The 19,391-nt window shown below is 36.0% G+C and overlaps 2 protein-coding genes across 2 annotated transcripts; one reads left to right on the top strand and one right to left on the bottom strand.

Moving 5' to 3' along the window:
* The first annotated feature begins 5,682 nt into the window (after positions 1-5,682).
* OR4F67 (olfactory receptor family 4 subfamily F member 67) lies at positions 5,683-6,621 on the top strand. The gene has a single exon (XM_023635445.1). The coding sequence runs from the start codon at positions 5,683-5,685 to the stop codon at positions 6,619-6,621; it is 939 nt and encodes a 312-aa protein (XP_023491213.1).
* Positions 6,622-9,681: 3,060 nt separating this feature from the next.
* OR4K35 (olfactory receptor family 4 subfamily K member 35) lies at positions 9,682-10,593 on the bottom strand. The gene has a single exon (NM_001391565.1). It carries the CDS (start codon positions 10,591-10,593, stop codon positions 9,682-9,684), a length of 912 nt encoding a protein of 303 aa, NP_001378494.1.
* Between the last annotated feature and the right edge of the window lie 8,798 nt (positions 10,594-19,391).

Genomic DNA, 19,391 nt, shown 5'->3' with positions numbered 1-19,391 from the left:
AAGGACATGGAAGGTGAATCCATAGTTCAGGTTAGAGAGAGTTTAAAAGATGAAGGAACACACTTAGTATGTCGATGATGAGTGAGGGGTATCACCACGCCATTGCTTGTACACTGCCAACAGCACATAGCTTCTATCGCTGCTGCCATTTCTAGCTCCTGCTTCATTTAATGAGAATCTAAGGATTCATTGGAAGGAAGTAATGTAGCTCTGAGCTGCAGTGAGAAATGCTTTAGCATGGGAGGTCTGGGAAGTTCACTGAACTGAGCATTCAGAGATGAATGGGCAAATAAGAATTAAAGTTGCTGTGGAGGAATCTGAAACATAATGAAGTATGCTTCATAAGAAAATAAAATAGGGCATAAATATTTAGTTAGCCAAATATTTAGCCAATAAATAATAAAGCAAAACTCACCCGGGTAGTCGGGTGCCTGGAGGGAATGTCAGCACCAAATTTCAGGAGCCAGCCCCATTGCTTGTGCATCCCAACCTCTCAAAGACAGGGATTTAGGCAGTGACCCTGAGGTTAGCCTCCTTAACACAGCTAGTGTTTCAACAGGGCTGCCTATTTGTTAGGTCTCTATCTTTTCTAGCTTGCTTTTCCATATTCTTCTATGGGAATGGTGCTAGCTGAACTCTCTATCAATTCTTTTTTAGTAATATTAATTAAAATAAGATACACATATGTGTTTCAAAATTCAATTTGAATTCACATTATCCTTTGAATGAACCTCCCTTAGACTTGTTGAAGGCTTATGATAAAGTAACAGGAAAGTTGAGAGGGATTAATTCACCCTGTCAGATGCTTAAAACCTTTTTTGATTGACAACGTAATTAACCCTTCTATGGATAGGATCAAAAACGTTGGACAAAATATTACATACCAAGGTACTCTTATCATCAGACTATCCATCTATCCACCCATGCACTGATAAACATTTATTGAACACTTACTATGGGCCAGAATTCATTAATAAGATGCTATCTCTCCTTAGGGAACTCATTGATATGGTAGAAGTGACATACGCAATAGTCAAATGTCAATTATAAAGTAGTATCATAAAATTATGCTTGCACAACATGACATGAGCGTATAAAGAAATAAGCTGTCAATTGCAGCTGGAAGAAAGAGGAGGCTGTCTTTGAGGCAGTGTTGTATGAATTGTACTTACAGGTGAGAAACAGCAGAACTCAGAGAGCGCATGTTATCAGTTCAGTCACGAGAAGCAAGCAAGCAAGCAAGCAGACAAACTAACATTAACAAACAAAAATTGGGTTATCCAAGTAGTTTGAGAAAATTGGAGAGTACATTTTTGGGGTAGGGGAGAATCAAGATGTGATACTGGGGATAGATAGAGAAGAGATTGCTCATATGAAGGAGTCTAAACTTTGGTGAAGGAGTAAACGTCCTTGAAGTTTAGGCAGGATGTAATCAGATGACTCTCACAGAGACTGCCTTTTCTCTTTTCTCTTCCTCTCTTAATTGCTTACTTCTAGTTCTCTTTTCTCCTGTTTTTTATTCTATCTCTGTCACTTCCTTCCCTTTTCCTCTCTTGTTTAAAATCATTTCCATCCTTAATCAATCAAGAAATGCACCAATTAACACCAACATACACAGACTTTCCAGAAGAAGACGGTATTGAAAACATAAAAATATAAAGGTTGCACCTCAAGATGGAATCCTTGCTGAGAATTTTTGTTATACTGATAGTTTTGATTTTTGATCAGAAAAGAGTTGATCACCTACTAGTAAAGTTTTGTTTTATTTTTTCCAATATTTGTGCTGTATTTCTTCATTTAACATGCTGTGACTCTTGAATTTTCACTTTCGCATTTTGAAGAAAGCATTTTTTTTTTAGTAATAAATGTTAATTCTTCGTAAGTCATCCAAAAATGCAGAAAAAAAGTTTTTAGGAAGTTAAAGTCAAGTATAATCAATCATATTTTACTACATTAATAATTCCTAAAAGGGAGGCATTTGTTCTTTACGATGTTTTTATGTGCAAACGTACAGAATCTTATTTTTGATTCTATTATGCAAGACGTTTTCACTTTGAGTCTCTGTTATGTACAGCTGTACCATTGTTTTTAATAGCTTCATAGTATTTCACGATATAGCTGCATTATAACTTGATTAAAATTTCCTGTATTAATTTATATTTTGGTTATTCTTTGCTATTGCTACTGTATAATAGTGCACTGAATATATGAATATATATATGCATATATATATCAACAATGTGCAAGTAAGCTGTGGGATTTCCTTTTGGTTATGATAGTTCCTCCATGAATTTAACCCTCTGTTTAGGGTTTGGGGCCTCAAGTACCGTTGTTATTGTCTATATTTGGACAATTTAAATTCTAACAAATATTGCTAACCCCCACTCTCACCAATCATGCATAAGAATTCCTATTATAAGGACACCTTTGAACACACTGGGGTTAATCTCTACCTCTTTCCTTTTCTTTTGTCTTTACCAGTCTATTAGGAGAAAACAATAAGGCAAAACAAAGTTCTTCTTTTAAAATTGCATTTTCTTAATCATTGGTTGAATATCTTTAAAGGAGTTTAGTAATCATTTATAGTTTTTCAACTGTGGGTTACTTGTTTTTGTATTTTTCTTTTCCTTTTTAGTTTGAACTCCCCATTATGCAGTCAGTGCACTAACATATTTTAGCATAAATTGCTTACATTCTTACCTAATGACGCTATTGCCTCTTTTTCTCCCATTGTACTGTATTAGTTGAAGTCAACTGATATTTAGTTTTAAAATACTGAATTTTAGAAAATAAAGAAAATAAGAAAAATAAGGAAAAGCAACAAGATCAACCATTTATTTTCATTACTGAGAGAAAAGTATTGGTAATTTCCTTTTTACTGTATTATCTGAGTCTTTATATAAATAAATAAAAAATATAAATAAAAATATAAATATAAAGAAATAAAACAATTATTTCCTCATCTTCTAAATTGTGATCATACTGAATATATGTTCTACATTTCAGAATAGACATCTTTTAAAATCCACAAATTACATGGTCAAAATGTAAAAACAACTGGTAGCTCTTTGTAAGTGACATCCATTGTCATTCACCGCTGTGATTGTCCCATCATCCTCTCTGATTCAATTATGCTCTATTTTTCCCAGCTGTTAGCTATAAAATTCTCCATCCAGTGCCCTTCTGTCAGGTCTCCCTAGCGTCACCCCTGTAATGTTTCGTGTTGGCTACCGTACCTGCTCCACATCCGTAATCCTCAGGATGCCAATTACTGCCTAGACAGCAGCCCTCAAGACTATTCTTGGCTATAGTGGATCTATAGTGCTCCTACTTGCTTATATGGTGCAGGGTTGTACCCAAGCTGGAGCCTGGGCATGATGTAGAGTGGCATAGGGAGAAGTGATGACATGAGAAAGAATGATTGGCAGTGGTGTGGGGAAAAGTTGAGGAAAGCTTGGTGGTGGCAGTACAAGTAGGGGATCCATGGTATTCAATTCAGGTATGGAATAAGCGTGAACAACCTTTGGTTATGAAAAGGGAAAATAGTTCAGAAAAACTTACAAGAAAACATAAATTAATGTATTAGTTGAATTCTGTGAAAGTGATACCTGACTATTTTTGATGTATTGAAATACCAATTTCATATGGTTCAACCTAATAAAACATGTATGTCCAAAGATCAACAATCTGTTGCTTATTCTTTATTTCTATTTTCTAGGCTTAATGTTTTTTAAATGTGTTTTCTAACATTTTCTTTTGTAAGCTGCTCTTTTTAATTAAAGGTTCAGTACATTTTCATATTTTTCTACATATAAGGTTGAATGCCTTTCCCAGTTTGATGTAGTATTATACTGTAATTTACAGCACTATTGTATTATGATTAAATACCTCATTCTTTGGATTTAGGTTATTTCCCATTTTTTTCTTTTTATAAATAATTGTACAGGACTTGTCCCAATACCTAAATATTTCAGCTTATCTGCTGTTATTACTTTAAAAAAATTTTGTCATGGGAATCTTAGTAATAGGGCAATTTTTAAATATTTGATATGTATTTTGAAATTGTGGTTATGGGGAAGGTGTATGAATTTATACTCTGAATTGCAGAGTATGAGAGAGTCTGTTTCCTCACAGCCTCACTCAATTTATCCATATATTTTTAACTCTGATATTTTTCTACAAACATAATAGCAACTCCATATTGTTTCATTTACATTACCGTAATTACTAGTGCATTTGCTGTTCTTCATATGTTGACTATTTTGATTTCTTATTTTGTCAAGTGTTTATGTCTTTTTCATTTTAAATTTGGTTTATCGTTATATTTAACAACTGTTTTCCCACATTTTTTTTTTGGCTTAAAAATCTATTTTCAAATGAATATAAAAATATTTTCATTTCAAAAATTTAAATTTTTGCATCTGAGTGTCATTTTTTTTTCTGCATGATTTGCACATGTGGGGATAGCTTAGAAAGATTTTTTTTCACACATAAGGATTATCTAAAAATAATCCCATATTTACTTTTATATTTTGTTTCTTTTATTTTTATTTAAATAGCCATTAAAAACTCATTGTAGGGACCATTCTGGTTGCATAGTGGGTAAGTTCATGCACTCCGCTTTGGTGGCCCAGAGTTCCCAGGCTTGGATGCCAGATGCAGAGCCATGCACCTCTTATCAGGCCATGCTGTGACATGCGTGCCATATCTAAAGTGGAGGAAGATGGGCACAGATGTTAGCTCAGGGCTAATCTTCTTCACGAACAAATTAAAAATAAATAAATAAATAAAAATAAAATAAAATAAAAAAGCTCAATTTAGTTACTGTTTTAAGTTAAGGGATTCTATTATTTTTGCCAAGTTTGGTTAAGTTGTGTCAATACTATTTGTTGACAAATTCGCCCTTTCTACACTGATTTGATATGGTCCTGAGATAGACTCTTAATTTGTCTCTCTTTCTCCCCTCTCAATCCCTCTATTACATTCTTCACTTCACAGTTATTATAAACTTTTTAAAGCACTAATACGATAGTTCCCTGTTCTGCCTCAATGGTTTTCTATCATTTCTAAGATAGAGACTAAATTCTTTACACACCCTAGAGAATTCTGCTCTGATCAGACCCTTCCTGGTCTTCCTTTGTTTATTACAATGTGTTCTGTTTCTTTATGCTTCAGAGGGTTCCCCATGACTTTCCTCTGGGTATATCACTCTTTCTGTTCTTCTTCACTTATTTAACTCCTAATCATCATTTCTATCTTAGCGCAAACATCTTCTTCCAGACCAGGGTGGATGGCGCTACATTGAGCTCTTATAATTCTCATAACACTTTGTTTTATTCTTCAAAGAACTTAATACCATTATAATCATCCAGTTATGTGATTAATCATTTAGTGTCTAGCTTGACAACTATACTACAAACTACATAAAGACAGGGTATGTGTTTCATTCCAGAATGTGGAACAGTGCCAAGTACACAGAAGGTCTTCGCAGCAGCTGCTCAACGAACATTTCTTAAATAAATGAACTATTGTATGACATTTTCAAGGGATTTTTGTGACCGAGGGTGAAGATTTTTCTTTAATATCAGAATTTGAAAACTGATGATGTCTGCTTCTCTCAATAGCTGTGTTGTATTACCTTATAGTTATTTTGATTTGTTCCTTTCAGGTAACACAAGGTCAATGAATAAAACAAATTACTCTCCCGTGACTGAATTTGTGTTCCTGGGACTTTCTACCTCTAGACCAGTGCAGCATCTCCTCCTTGCCTTCTCTATGGCGTTTTATATCACAATTGTTCTGGGAAATCTCTTTATTGTGTTTATGGTGATCTTTGACCCTCATTTACATTCCCCCATGTATTTCCTTTTAGCCAACCTCTCATTTATTGATTTGAGTTTTTCTACCCTAACAGTTCCTAAGATGATTTGTGACCTGTACTCTGGGCACAAAACCATATCCTTCCAGGGGTGTGTTATCCAGATATTTGTCCTTCATGTCTTGGGTGGGTCTGAGATGGTGCTGCTCGTTGCTATGGCCCTGGATCGATATGTGGCCATATGTAAACCCCTCCACTACCTGACTGTCATGAGCCCACGGATGTGCATTTTACTTCTTTCTGGAGCCTGGGCTATTCGCCTCATTCACTCCGTGGCCCAGTTAGCTTCTGTTGTCCATTTGTCTTTTTGTGGTCCTAATGAGATAGATAGCTTTTACTGTGACCTTCCTTGGTTTATCAAACTTGCCTGCACAGACACTCACAGAATGGAATTCATGGTTACTGCCAATAGCGGATTCATTTCCACGGGCACCTTCTTCTTATTGATTGTCTCCTATATCTTTATCCTGGTCACTGTATGGAATCACTCTTCAGGGGGTTTATCCAAGGCCCTTTCTACTCTGTCAGCTCATATCACTGTGGTGGTTTTGTTCTTTGGACCATGCATCTTCGTTTACGTGTGGCCATTTCCCACAGTGCCAGTGGATAAATTTCTTGCCATTTTGGACTTTATGATTACACCCATCCTCAATCCTATCATCTATACACTGAGGAACAAGGACATGAAGATGGCAATGAGGAGACTGAGTATTCAACTCCTGAGTTTGAGGAAGATCTCCTAAATAACTCACAAGACCACAAATTACTTTGTGCATTTCAACCAACTTCAAGAAACACTAATGCTTAAATAATTATACAAAATTTTGGACTGTTGTTTCTGAAGTAACCATCTTATAATATTCAGAATATATAATTTATTACAACGTTATATTAAATTATTAACTTAATTCTCTAACAAATTTGTTTGGCAACTGAACTAAAGTTCCAGGAAATGTTTATGGGAAGTTGAAGAAAAGCATAGATTACAGACTTAGAATTGCTGAAAACGTGGTCTCAGACACCAGACTGTCTATATTCAATTTATCAATTGAATTCAATTAATTGAATTTATTAAATATATTAAGGCTATATACTCAAACTTTTGAAAGAACTATATTTTTATATATTTTATGAAAGGCAAAAATATGTGTGAGAGAGGATTTAAAACCTGGAAGAAAAAAGAACACAGTGGGAGAAGTGGAGTAGACAACAAATGGATAAGGTAGTGTTATAAGGGGAGATTGCCATATGGTAGGGGGGAAAACAAGAGAGAGAACCTCAGAGATAGTATGTTTCATATATTTGGCCTGTAGTTACTACTCTCACCCTTGCTTGGCTCCATTCCATTGGACTCAAGCCCTATCCAGTTGGCCAGGGCAGGGAAATTTATATATATGTTTTATATATATATATATATATATATATATATATATATATAATATGTTGCTATCCAATTTTTGAAATTGTAGCTTAATGTTTATGACTTAATCAATCAATCAATTTTCTTTAAATATTAACTAGATATCATGGCTGGTATTATTATCATGCAACAATTACTCTGTCCAAATTGTTTGCTGACAATTTTTCTCTAGTAACTAGTCTTGCATAACTCTTCTCTTGCTCGAGACAAGGGGCCCAAGTGTGTGTGTGTGTGAGTGTATCTGTAGAAATTCTGAAACTAATTTATTTATATTTTGTTTTGATAACTAAGAGATTGAGCCAAATTCATGTTAAATTATGAAAGGACTCTATGTCCTGACTATCAGTAATCCAAAATTCTCTCTATTATACAATCAGTAATATTTTATATTTTTCCTGCGCAAGATTATTTTGTTGCTTAACATTTGTGTTTGTAATGGATTCTCCTCATGAACATTAAATTAAAAAGGACAAACATAAAGCCACATTTTTGCTTCAGGAATTTATTATACTTTTGAAGCTAGCAGGAGAAAGGAAAAGACGACTTAAGTTCTAATCTCAAACATTCTGAGGGCAAAACTCAATCACCTGAAATATTTCAGGCTAAGCAGAAAGAGATGCATTAGAATCATAACCAAAACCTGTAAGGGATATATAAAAAGAACAGACACATACCAGAGTGTACTGAGACTTATAGAAGCTATAGTCCAGATTCAAACAGGCTCAGTGCTTGATTGTATTGAGGTGAACGCACTTGAACATTTATGCCTCATAGAGTAGAAGGTAAATAGTCTCTAGAGGAACACACCAAGTCAGAGCTATATGGTCTTTTAAAACACAATGCGTAAAATATATAAAATAATTACGGAACATGCAAAGAAGTGGGGACATGTAACTCATGATTAGGAACAAAATAGTTAATACAAGCAGAACACAGACAGCTCAGTTATTGAATTAGTGAAGAGTGTAAAATAACTCATAAGTTTTAAAAAGTCATTAAAAAGTTGAAAAACTGGAAAAAACAATGAAGAATATCAACAGATAAATGGAATATCTAAGAAAGGATCAGATGATATCTTAGAACTGAAAAAGAAACATATGAAATTATGAATTTAAGTAGGCTTACAAACAGACTGGACACAGCAGAAGAAGATATCTGTGAATTCAAACACAACTCAATAGATATTAGCCTAATTGATGTACAGAGATATAAAAGGTAAAACAATTAGAGCATATACAGATATATTATTTTCATATCTATATATGTCTGCATACATACATGTAGACATACACATGGATAAGCAGGAATTATTGTTTTTGAGGGTTTAGGCCTCAGACTCTATTGGGAATGTTGCAAAGTATGCAGAACTGTGTTATTTTTGAAAAGCAATGTATAATTTGAGGTATAGCTGGCTCCCTGGATCTCAGATAGAAGGCTGTAAGCTTGCATACCTTTTTGAGGCATAGAGTAGGAAGAATTTTTAAGTAAATTTTGTCACATGTATTCAGAAACAATTCACCAACTTTGTACATAATCTAATTGTTTGAAGGCCATCTGAACACCACAGTGAATTAGGTGGATAGCTTATTCTAAAATTGGACTTTCTGACCTACCTTCATACCACTTTACCCCTGCTTTTATCTGGTATAGATAATGAACCCCCAATCCATTTATAAATAGAAAGAGAAGGAGCAAAATCTCCAAAAGTTGTTAGTACATCCTTCTTTGTATTGAGCATGGATCTTCTAAAGACAATTACACTGTTTCACAAATGGCTAAAACTTGACGCTGAGGGAACAGTCCTCTCTCTAGATTATAACTATAATTCAATTTTTTTTCTGACTATGATAGGGAATACTTAATGATTACCTTTATAGCTGTTTCTCCAGATAAGGTAGCTAGAGTGTTAGCTAATTGATAGATTAATTCGTTCATTTGTAAAAGTAAAGATAGAAATATTCAAAGCACTGAATTATTGACAAAAACTAGAGAAGATCTATATGAAATGCTTTGCTCAAAGAAATGCTTAGCTTAACAGAAAATTTCAGAATGTGGTGTTTGGTACTGAAGTAGCAACACTGGATAAGTCATGTTCACATTTGTATTAATTTCAAGTCATCCTTCAGCACGATCAAAATCCTAGTCATAAAGACTGGCCAAATTTCCCAGGCTGGAAATCTTTTTGCATTCAATGATCAATAAGTGATTGTAGAATATAAAAGAATTTACACAAAGCTTATATCTGAAGATACACATGATTTCCATATGTCAATTGGGGAATGCTTTCTAGTCCCAAGTAACAGGACAGGTGTGGCTAACTTAGGCAGTATCCTTGGACATTCTGATAATATGAGCTCTTGAAATACCCACAGAAATGCATATGCTAACATTGTAGTCTCTTAATGGCATTTTTAATCTCTTTGTTTCTCAGGGTGTAAATGGCTGGATTTAGGAGAGGTGTGATGACTGCATAAAATACAGCAAGAAACTTGTCCACCCAGGTGATGCTTAGTGGCCACAGATAGATGAAGATGCAAGGCCCAAAGAATAACACCACCACTGTGGTATGGGCAGTACAGGTGGAAAGGGCCTTGGACGCCCCATCCTTAGAGTGAAGGCAGACAGTAAACAGAATGAAGGAGTAAGACACCAGCAACAGAATGAAGCAGATGGTTGCCAGTACCCCACTATCAGCATTTATCAACATTTCTTGAATATAGGTGTCCGTGCAGGCTAGTTTGATCACCAATGGAATATCACAGAAAAAGCTATCCAATTCCCTGGGTCCACAGAAGGGCAGCTTTATAATCATAGCTAGTTGGCTTATTGAGTGCACAAAGCCAATGATCCATGATGTCATCACTAACCCAATGCACATTTGTCTGTTCATGATGCTGGTGTAATGGAGTGGTTTGCAGATGGCCACATAACGGTCGTAGGCCATTGAAACAAGCAATACCATCTCACCTCCTCCAAGGAAGTGTCCAAAGAAAATCTGACACATGCAGCCTCCAAAAGAGATGGTCTTGTTTTCCTTAAGAAAGTCTGTGATCATTTTAGGGGTAGTGACTGAAGAAAGGAAGAAGTCAATGAAAGAAAGATTAGCTAACAGGAAGTACATAGGGTAGTGGAGACGAAGGTCAGTGACAATTAGGAGCACAATGAAGATGTTGCCTAAAATGGTGATCAAATAAAGAAAAGTAAACATCACCAGGAGGAAGGCCTGGAGCTCCCATGAATTGCAAAGCCCAAGAATAGTAAATTCAGACACCATAGACTGGTTTACTGCTTCCATTTAGTCCAGTTTGTTCTAAGTTCATCTGAAGAAAAGACATGAAATTAGATTTTCTGAATAAACAGTGTGTAAATCAGAGGATTTCTTATACATTCCTATCGGATGTGTATACTAATATAATCACCTTGGGGAAGAGTTTGGCTTTACCTTGTAAGTTCAACATTCGCACATTCTATGACCCAGTAATTTCCCCCTCATTTACATACACAAGGTAAGTTCTTGCATATGTATATACAAAGAAATTTACAATAATGCCCATAAAAAGGACAATGGAACATTATTCAGAACCATAAAAAATAAAGTGTGACTGTATAAAAAGATAAAGACGTATCTTAGTAGGATATAATAATGATGAGAAAAAAAGTCCGAAAGGGATCCACTCAGCATAATTTTTATAAGATGAACATCAATAGAAAAATGACAGAATACTTGGCAGGAACTTGTACGGATGATAAAACTATGTAGAAAAAGAGAAGAAGTAAAATGTGAGTAAGCTCAAGTGGTGGGCGGCCAAGTGTCAGCACGAGGATGAGAACATAAGCTGTTGTATGTTATTATCAATTGTTTAGAACCTGAATTAGATCATGTTCTCATAAGTACAATTTTATTATAAAATAAACAAACAAAAACACAAAATGAACATGGAAACATGGTGAGAGTATGCTATGAATCAGAAATTACGATCAATTCAATACTGTAGTCCTAAGGTAAAATAAGATCTTTTTTAAATGACATTTTATTGTTTAGGGGCTGTAGGATAGAACAATACTTTCTATATATAAATTTGAAAAACTGAAACAATATTTAGCACATTCTTGAAGGGTAGTTTTTTTTTTTTTTCTTTGAGGAAGATTAGCCCTGAGCTAACTACTGCCGGTCCTCCTCTTTTTGCTGAGGCAGTCTGGCCCTGAGCTAACATCCATGCGCATCTTCCTCCACTTTATATGTGGGACGCCTACCGTATCATGGTGTGCCATGCGGTGCCATGTCCACACCCGGGATCCGAACTGGCAAAACCCGGGCCCCCGACAAGCGGAACGTGCGAACTTAACCACTGGGCCGCCGGGCGGATACCGAAGGTTAGTATTTTCTGTTAAAGAATAAATAAATGAATCAATAGTCAGTTTAAGAAAAGAGATATTAACACTAATCTTTACTAAATGACAAAATTTTTTCACCCATTTTTCTCTCTCCTCCAAGTTTTGCTTCTCCTTCTCTTTCTTTTTGCTTTCTTTTTCTCCTCGTCCTCTCCACTTCTTCCACTCCTTCCTCTTCCTTCTTCTTAAAAATTTCTGGATCTCGAGAGCTTTGCCATTAAGGATCAATTATCTCCAATAGCCACTACTAATTCTTGATGACTGGTGTTCATAGCCTTCATGGCTTCGTTCAAAGCCAGGAACCAGCTATATAGTTATTTTCGTTTTCTATGTAACTCAGAGCTACGCTAAACACTTTCAATCACTGTTTCATACACATGATAACAGCCATACTAATTTTACTGCTGAAGTAACACAATTAATAGAGGCTCTATTAGAATTGGCTTCTGAGAAGAATGTTGGTGTAGAGAAGAATTTAATTTGGTTGAGAAGAAATTTCCTTTCTATGAATCAAGAAAAATAAATAAAACTCTTCCTAAGAATACATGTCCTATGAGAAGGTAATTGACTTAAAAAGAAATGTAAATGGCCAACACATGTACGAAAAATATTCTCTGTATCTACAGTAATTCTATTATTGCTCTTGGCACTAATTGTTTCAGGTTTTCCTCTAATTTAGTCTGGGTTTACCCTCACTGTTGTCTATAATTAAAGTTGTTGTTGATGTTGTTGTTTAAATCCACTGGAGTTATCAGATACCAGGGGTGGAAATAAGAACAGAATTAGAAAATACTAAATGTAGGACAGCCTTTTAATTTTTTCTAGTATGGTCAACGAGAATTTATTGAATACTTTCTTCTGCATATTCTAATCCCTTTTGGGTGCTTCAGATGAAAAGGAAATAGACTCTAGATGCCGCAGGTTACACCAAAGAAGGAAAAGGCTATGCCTGCTTTCTCACCTAATACTTGCTTTACAAGTTATTAATATTGTTTTAGCTGAATTACAAACTACAAAACATTACTACTGAAATAATGTCAATAGCCATATTAATAATACTGTTATAATGAATTTTCAAGCATGTCTAGAAAGGAGAGTAAGTCTCCAGATTCCAAGAATGGAATTGTAAAATCAAATGGCTGAATGCAGAACTCACCAAAGAGAATGAAAACTTAGGAAAAATAGTTTTGTTTTTGAGGAAGATTAGCCCTGAGCTAACATTTGCCTCCAATTCTCCTCTTTTAGCTGAGGAAGACATGCCCTGAGCCAACATCCAGGCCCACCTTCCTGTTTTTATGTGGGATGCTTACTACAACATGGCCCAACAAGGGGTGCATAGGTCCACACCCAGGATCTGAACCGGCAAACCCCAGGTCTCAAAGCAGAACATGAGAACTGGACTGCTGTGCCACTGGGCCCACCCCAGGAAAATTTTTAAAAAAGAAAATGAAACAATTCCATTTTTTTTTTGAGCTGCTAATTTCAGGGTCATTTGAAAGCTACTTCTCTCTGTCTCTCTCTGCGTCTCCGGTCTCTCTCTGAATACCTCCATGTGTTAGAAACTTTCACTCACACTAACTTAATCTTCACAATAACCCCATGAAACAGGTCTTATTATTCTGAGCTTAACTCTCAGTTTAAACTGTTAGAAGTCTCAGTGCTGAGAAATAGCATGACTTGAGTGCTAATGTCTCTGACTCCAGTCCTTCTCCTCATGTGGTATCATCCTGTGTCTCTGTTCACTTCCAAGAGCATAATTCTGTTTCCATGGTAACTATTGACTGTTATACCTTTTGAGAGATTTCGCTCCGTATGTTGTTTCTTCCTGAACTAAAACATTAACAATCCATTTTCTCCATATTTGGAAATTTCTGTTATTTACAGTTACACATCTGTGCCTGGAACAGTCCCTTAACTATAGACCCTGATGGTTGTGGCGCTGTGAGAACATGAATACTTCCTCAACCAGGGCATTTAGGGAGCTGTGAGACAGAAGAGAAGGCATTCTTTTTGAAGGTGTAGGAAGTCCAGAAGTCCAAAATGTAGCTGGAAGAAGAAACTCTTGCTATTTCTGGAAGCTATGCAGCAATTCCAAACCATCCCAAGTAGTATGTATGGACAAATGGAATCAAAACATTATGAAGTTGTCTTAAATATGGTAGAGAAAGAGAATTAAAGGGAGAAGTTAAAAAATTTACAGAGTATAGACTATACCTTCTTACTGGAGAGAAACCAGATTTGACCATATATTTTTCCATGGGTAAACCATTGCCCATATTCTAACTAGAAACTGAAATAAAATCATATTGCATCAAGAGAAATAATCCATTTCTTTGTGACCAGTGTTTATGGGAGAGTATGAGGCATATATTCACTGTAGAGAGTAGCCTCTGGGGTAGGAAACTTTCAAGCTACCTATGCTACTTTCCTTTGGGACTTCTTAATTTCTGAGTTTCTTTGAATTGAGAGTATCATCTGAAAGTGTGTCTTTTGTCAAGATTAAAGATGGACCTGGTGAATACAGTTATTAAGCGCCAATTATGGAAGTTAATCAAAGTTTTAAAACATTTCTTTGGTTAACTTTCATTTTTTAATAAAAAACATTATTTCAGGACTAAAGTTGCCATTTACAGTCCCAGCAGAAGTGAGATGACTTGGGTGGGTGGGCAGGTTACAAGCAGCAGAAAGAGATGAGCTAGTCACTCATGTATGCCAACTGTGCCTATGACAGAACAGCCAGACTTTAACTGCTGGTTTTGTGGGGTTTTAATGGAGAGTAGAGAAATATCTGAAAGTCTCAAAAATTTCTGCAGTTATGTGAGCAATTTTCTAGGTTTAACACTGAGTAAAATTGAGCATTAATGGTATATTTCTAAATAATACAACAATAGTGGAAGACTGCTTTTATTTTCATTTTGTTTACATTTAAATTTCATTTAAAATAATATCATTTTCATATTCATTTTATTTACATTTATTTTATTATGCAAATTCAATATTTATTGATCAAGATTCCAACACTTCAGAGGTTTGAGAATGAAATATGATAGTCTGTCTCTCTCTTCCCTTTCCTATTACTTTCTTCACCAGAAAAAAAAGTTCACATTTTCAGTTTCCTTCCCATGCATTTATACACTTATATGGGCGTATGTCCACATATTTGGAAAAGTCTTGTTTATTTTTGAATATTTAGGATATGGAAGGGTACTTTAAATTTCAATGTATTTAAAATCAGTTAAAGGTTAAATATCTTTTGTTCAATGGTAATGGTTGCTTTTAGAAAAATTAAGGGAACATTTATTTAAAATAGAACTTCTTTTTTGTTCAAAAGCAAAGAGACATTTTTAAAGTGTTGTCTTCACGCTTGAGGAATGGGTACTTGGAGTTTAGAAAACAAATGTGGAAAGACAATGAGGTACAAGGGTAGGATTATTGGGAGTGACATTAACCATGTGATTGGGGTCAGTAATGTGAATGCACTGGTCTACTTGGCTGAAGGTCAGGCCAAGGACGGTCTGTGTCTTGAGACATAGCATAGACATCTCTATATTAAAATTTAGTTGATTATGTTTAAATAATGGAATCCATGGGTAAACCAGTAAATAGATTATTCAAGTTGAATTGTGTGAATGTTCTAGACAATATGGGGAATGCAAGTATATTTAAATCTGGCAACTACACTAAAATAACTCTGAATATGGAGAAGGGCATGGTCACACACCTTCACCTCAACTGCACACAAATTCCTCTTCTCTTCTAATTGTTAGAGAAATTTTGCTAAAAACATTTTACTAGTCTTGAGTGATGAGGGACTCCTGACATGTTCCAAGCATTTACCTAAACTTCATAGTCACTGTCCTTCTATTTGGAACAGTCTATGTATGTATTCTAAGAGTAAATGCATCTTGCGTTTCAGCTTCACCAACTAAGGAGAGACAACAGTAGAGGAAGGAGTCAATCTGTTCTATTGAGGCAGGTGTTAATGTTTTATTCTTTAAGAAGGAGAAGGGAGAAGTTACCTCATTAGATCTTCTTCACCTATCCCTAGGTAAAACTGAAAGAGTTGAAAGTCCCAGAGACACTCACCCAGGAAGATGAGCATTTATGTAGCAAATGCCACTGCATATATCATCTGCCTGAAGTGGGTCCAATCAGGCAAATGGAAGTGATTTCAAAGGACAGGATAGCATGGAATCATGATAGAAGTTGAGAGCAATAATTTTTGGTCATATTGATAAACTCACTTAACAGAGATTTTAATCACTCATCAACCACCACCTGATGTTGACTCAAAAGATTCATTCTTAGTGGGACTGAAGGATCATTCTGCTCATCCGGGACATGAGGATGCTACTCCTGAGACAATATTGTAATTAGACATTATCCTTCTGAGACTTGTGGCAACATGCACAGCTGACTGTGGAGGTACTGGAACGCTTCCTGGCCAGTAGACCAGCCACATTGCATAAGGGTGATGATTAAACTGGAATAACTTCCTGCTAGGAGCAAGCAATGTAACTACAACAGCATAAGCCAAGGTATAAAACACATGTGCACAATCCAATAAGACTCAAAACTTGAACGATTCCTGTTGAGATTTATATTATTCATTAATGTTCAAGGTGGAAGAAGGAGGTGAAGTTTAAATAATTATGTATGCAAACGAGTTGTTGCCAACTTAAGAAGGCTTACATATATTTATATATATATATATATATATATATATATATATATATCATAGGGGTTGTTAGTAATTTATTGGGAAAGAGAGGTAAACATTCATATCTCAAACCAGGATGCTGGATTATGTTAGAGCTACTCTAAGACCACTGACTCAATAAGAATTATAATTTGGAGTCAAGTAATTATTGCACAAAAGGAAATTTCCTTATATAGCAGTAGGTAGATTTCTTGAATGTTGGTCTGGATCTTCTCCCTGACTGATGGTGTGAAAAGTAATAGGCTAGTGGCACTGAGGTTCCTGGTCATCAGACTGCTCATAATTCTCTGCTGTGCTGACCACCTAACATTAGATGGGCCTCCATAAAGTAATAGGAAGGAAATTTAAAACTCCATTGTTTTATTTGGTTTTATTTTCTTTTACATAAACTGCTTGTTTCAAATAAAACCAGAAATTATTAAGGCAACTTAAACTGAATCTGTTCCCTTACCAATATTTGAAAAACATTGTCTTTTTTGTTTATTTTTATTTTTTGGTCTTGACTAGTTCATGTGGCCAACTAGCTTAAAAATCTCAATGGCTTTAAAACTGTACATATATACTCCTGCAGCTTCTAGGCAATGGGGTTCCTAACCAATTATAATGAGAAAGAAATATAGAAAACCTCAGCTTGATTAATATAATTCTAAATAAGATCAAGACATCTACAAGCTAAAAATTTTTGTACAAGGGTAATGAACAGGGAAGAATTAAGTGGTGAAGTAATGGATGGGTTCCACTTTCCGCATTTTTAATAGTACTGTTTTAATCATTTCTTCTTAGACCCTTAAGAGATAAGAACTTCTGCGTTGCTATGCATTGTTTTACCCCAAACTTCAACTTCTTTCCAGCCAGTTATGGAACCCTGGGATGTAAAAGGTTATGATTTCTTCAACCTGCTGTTTTCAAAGCAAAGTTTTTTGGTGAAATCCCACTTGCTTGGTGCTCATCATTTTCTATCGCATCATCTTCTGGCAGTCTACACAAGGAAGAGACTGAACTAGGACTCTGTCTTAGAAGAATGGCTACATATAAATACGCATAACACAGATTCCTTGACTTAAAGAATGTATTATTAGGTTGGTAAGTCAAAACTAATAAATAAAACTTTGAATGGCAGAAGTTAGTATACAATTAAGGGCTCCAAAATTGAGAGCAGTAAAGGATTGATATGGGCAGGATAGATTGGTGAAAGTGCCATGGAAAACATCAAATTTGACTGAATGATGGGTAGACTCTGCAAAGATGGAGGAGGAAAGGAATGTGATTTCAAATAATGGGAACCTTATTAGCCTGGTGCATGAAAGACGATAGTGAATAGGATAGACCAAAAAGCCCAGGCTTTGAAGACAGGCAGCTGTAGTCTGAAACTTAGCTGTATCATTTGTGAACTATGGGAACTCAGTCAAGTTACAAATTCTGAGCCGCATATATTTTTGTATCTAAAATGGGATTACTTATATTTACTTAGTGTTGATTTATTTATTTATTTTTGTGTATTTCTGGACAGTATCTGTTCGTGTTGCAATCCAATGTACACATCAGGATAGATGCGGAGAGGGCTGATGGCCACTCTGAGTTTATTATAACCAGGGTTTCAATATATACATAGCTTACATCTGTTAAACATACACAGGTGTTCTGGATGAAGTAATTAGTGAATGCCAAGAATTCTTAGTGATTTCTCAAGGATCCCTCCCTCTGCGTCAGTTTTGATATTATCATGTTATTGCTGTGCTCGTATGTTTTTATCTCGGAGCAGGCAAGGTCTCTTAGGCAACGGTCCCTCCTGCTTCCGATATCGATATCGTTTCTCCATCTGTGCCCTCGGGCGGCCGCCGCCTGTCTTAGGTTGCACCCCCCCCACCCCCGGAGGTCTTACCCGTCATTGGCTAACCGGCCTTCTCACCTCTGGGTCACAGTTTGTTGGCAAGCTTTTTCCTGTGATTTTTAACCCTTCCTGTGTCAGGGGCAGCTACAGTATCCAACCAAAGTAGCTTGGGTAAACAAAGGAATGCATAATCTGTAAATGGTGATAATAGTGCACCAGATTTAGTTTATACATCACATCAGATATGCACTCTTGCCTATCGCTTGCTGGAGTATTCATAACAATGACTGCCTTTGCCTATTCTACACAACCAAGGGCCCAATGTGGTTGCTTCTATAGGTCCGTCGTGTCTCTCTCTGGCATGATAAGACATTATATTGTCTCCTACTAACACTTCACTTTGGAGTTCCCACCTCTTGGCTCCTGTCCTGGTTTAAGTTTCATTCTCCCGAGAGGAGCTTGAAATAATAACTTGTGTGTAGGTATTTATGTGAGAAGGGGATCTCTGCAGGTAGGAGTGAGGGAGCAAAGGGGATGAGACAGGGAAGGAAGAAAAGCCAATATAAATGTAATTTGTGTGTGTGTGAAGAAGATTCACCCTGAGTTAACACCCATTGCAAATCCTCCTCTTTCCTTTTTGCTTGAGGATGATTAGTCCTGAGCTAACATCTGTGCCAAACTTCCTCTACATTATATGTGGGATACCTCCACAGCATGTCTGTGAAGGAAGTCTGTACCCAGGCTCCGAACTTGTGAACCCAGGAATCCAAAGGTGAGCATGAGGAAATTTAACCACTTGACCACAGGGCTGGTCCCCAAATGTACATTTTTGAGGCTACTAAGGAGAGCAAATGTTTATGTCATGTGCTCACATGTGCAGAGCAATGGTCATAGCACTAGAAATACTAAGTCGACCTTAGAGTTCTGAGGGGGAACTATATATCAAACACATTCTTACATAAATAAATGAATAATTGAAAGCTGTAGATAACTTCTGTGGCGGAGAAGTACATAGTGCTGTGAGAGAGTAAAAGAGGGAATAATTTGGATTTGGAACTCAGAAAAGTGTTCATAACAAGTAAGATCTATGCTATTCCTTAAGTACATACAGATGGAAATCAGGAGTTATTTTAGAGTGCTAGTAACTAAC

Source organism: Equus caballus, chromosome 1 (genome assembly GCF_041296265.1).
Source record: "Equus caballus isolate H_3958 breed thoroughbred chromosome 1, TB-T2T, whole genome shotgun sequence".
Classification (NCBI taxonomy): Eukaryota; Metazoa; Chordata; class Mammalia; order Perissodactyla; family Equidae; genus Equus; species Equus caballus.
The sequence above is the reverse complement of the archived record's forward strand: the minus strand, read 5'-3'. Positions and strand labels throughout refer to the sequence as shown.